We start from the raw sequence: 2,418 nt of genomic DNA, 5'->3' as shown, positions 1-2,418 counted from the left end.
ATCTATACCTTTCACGAGATTTTTCATCAACCTGAAATTAATGTGATAATGAGGCAGGTGAATTCATCATGAACGACAAAGGGATTGATGACATTCCTTGTCTCCTGAAGTCAGTGATATCTACTCTGACTACACTTCCTTTACGTAAGGGTTTTTCTTATCCCGATTGTCCCACTCTCAGAGGGACCAAAAGAACCAGGTTGTATTCCGAATTAAAGTGACATAACCTTTAGGTCACCATACATACTCTCCTTAATGCCTTTCAAAAGAAGCTTCATTTTATCATAGTATCAATTTATATCAGCTGCGTGAACAAGTGGAATGGAGGAAAGTTTATTTCTAGTGGAGTAGCACCGTTTTCCAGCTTATCTTTGATGAGTCATTAAACAATCGCGACTTATCTGTTATATTCGTCGTCAAATGTCTTCATGATAGAACGAATATCATTGCAGACCACTAGGAAATTTTCAACGGTGAAGATTCCAGACCTTTAACTTGAAACACAAACTTTGTCTTATTCTGTAGACAAAGTTAAATATGATCATTATAACCTCTTTAATTTAGCAAATATGATTCAGTTGAAGAACATTTTGGTTCAAATGTTGGATCCGTTTTTTTTTTTTTTTTTTTTTTTTTTTACTATTATTCTCATGACTAGACTCATGGCCACTCATTGCTATGTTTCTTCGAGGCTTTGGCACAAAAATTCCAGATGGTAAGATATATATATATATATATATATATATATATATATATATATATATATATATATATACACACATATGTATATATATATATATATATATATATATATATATATATATATATGTATATAAATATATATGTATGTATATATATATATATATATATATATATTTTTTTTTTTCAAGTGCTCCACTGGTACATGTATACTATATAGAATGGGATGCAGGACTGTTAGAAAAAATAGATAAAAATAATAAAATAAAATAAGATGAAATAGAATAAGATGAAATAAAATAGAATAAAATAAAATAGAATAAACTAAACTAAAATAAAATAAAATAAAACGAAACAAAATAAAACAAAACAAAATAGAATAAAACAAAATAAAATAAAATATGATGAAATGAGTGGTGGATCAATTCTGAAAAAGCATTTGGATTCATTGTGCAGATATTCTCATCAGCTGAAAGGGAAACTATTTAAGGGCTCTAGAGGGTTAAAGAACGTCAGAGTAACGATGGTGTCAGGACAGTATACATTAACCCTTTCAGGAAAGTCACTTTCAAGAACCTTTGTCATCTTTAGAAAAACTGTACCGAGTAACGCCAAGCCTAAAGCTTAAAGTGGACCTCTGTTTAAAAAAAAACTATCTTTTGAGGAAACGCCAGGTGATTCTATTCAGCAGCGTGGGGAATCTTGTACTCAAAGAGTGAAGGCTATCTGAAGTAACATTCACCTTTACTACGTCACGCACCTCTCAGATTCTGTTCGGGCAATTCCATTCAGTACTGCAGTAGCCTCCGCAGCAGGCAACCTCAACAGCCTCCGCAGCAGGCAACCTCAACTCATCCGTTTTCTTCCTTTCAGACTTCCAATCTCCTCATCGTCATCCTCGGAGGCGCCATGGTCTGCCAGGTCCTTTCGGCCGTGGTGGACCTCCACCCTAGCTCCTCCTTCAGCGACCCCAATAGGCATCTCCTGAGGAGGTCTGCGGACCCGGTGGCCAGACCTGATGCTCGCCCAGCCCCTGAGGCTAAGGCAGATCCGCACTATGGGGTCTACTCCTACTACAGACCTTACGGCTTTGGCTACAGATTCGGCATGCCTTACTATGGATTCGGGCCTTACTACGGGTATGGCTCGTTTGGGTATTGGCGTTAACTGGAAAAGTATTCAAATTAGAGAATCTATACTGGCCTGTAAATGAAACCTTTGGATTTTTTCTCATTTCTTTTTTTGCTGTGCTTTTGCACGTTGCCAGGGTTGCCATTGGCACTGCGTTGCATCATTACACCTAATTTAATCCATCACGGGCCACAGGATCCTCTAAACTGAATAGAATCCTGAAGAAAATTCTCCAACATGTCGAAAATGTAATGGTCTCGGGGTGAATCGAGATGGTTTTATCCTCATCATTTATTCTAAGCCTCCGGCTGATTTGCTCTACCATTGCGTTTTTTCTTTTGTTTCAGCAACAAATCACACTTTTATCAGAAAATAAATATACAAAATCTAATTCTAATGACTCTATTGTTAACCTTTTTACCTGAGACTACTAAAGATAACCCTATAATACAAAATAGAACTGATATTTTTGACTCTACAGTTAATTTTTTCCTCAGTTGATTGAAATTGCCCAGTGGCAGACAACATAAACATACATGTTGAGTAAAGAAGTAGAAAGATTAATCGAGATACTTCAGAGTTTAGAGT

The 2,418-nt window shown here is 35.9% G+C and overlaps 1 protein-coding gene across 1 annotated transcript in view; it reads left to right on the top strand.

Annotated features, from left to right (window-relative positions):
- LOC143030698 (uncharacterized) overlaps positions 1–2,191 on the top strand; it is a 3,566-nt gene extending 1,375 nt beyond the window's left edge. Inside the window, exon 2 of the mRNA XM_076193886.1 lies at positions 1,573–2,191. Coding sequence (XP_076050001.1) covers positions 1,573–1,866 — 294 coding nt within the window. The 3' untranslated portion in view covers positions 1,867–2,191. The remainder of the gene's footprint in view (positions 1–1,572) is intronic.
- Positions 2,192–2,418: the final 227 nt, after the last annotated feature.

Source organism: Oratosquilla oratoria, chromosome 1 (genome assembly GCF_046742065.1).
Source record: "Oratosquilla oratoria isolate Oo_2021 chromosome 1, ASM4674206v1, whole genome shotgun sequence".
Classification (NCBI taxonomy): Eukaryota; Metazoa; Arthropoda; class Malacostraca; order Stomatopoda; family Squillidae; genus Oratosquilla; species Oratosquilla oratoria.
The sequence above is the reverse complement of the archived record's forward strand: the minus strand, read 5'-3'. Positions and strand labels throughout refer to the sequence as shown.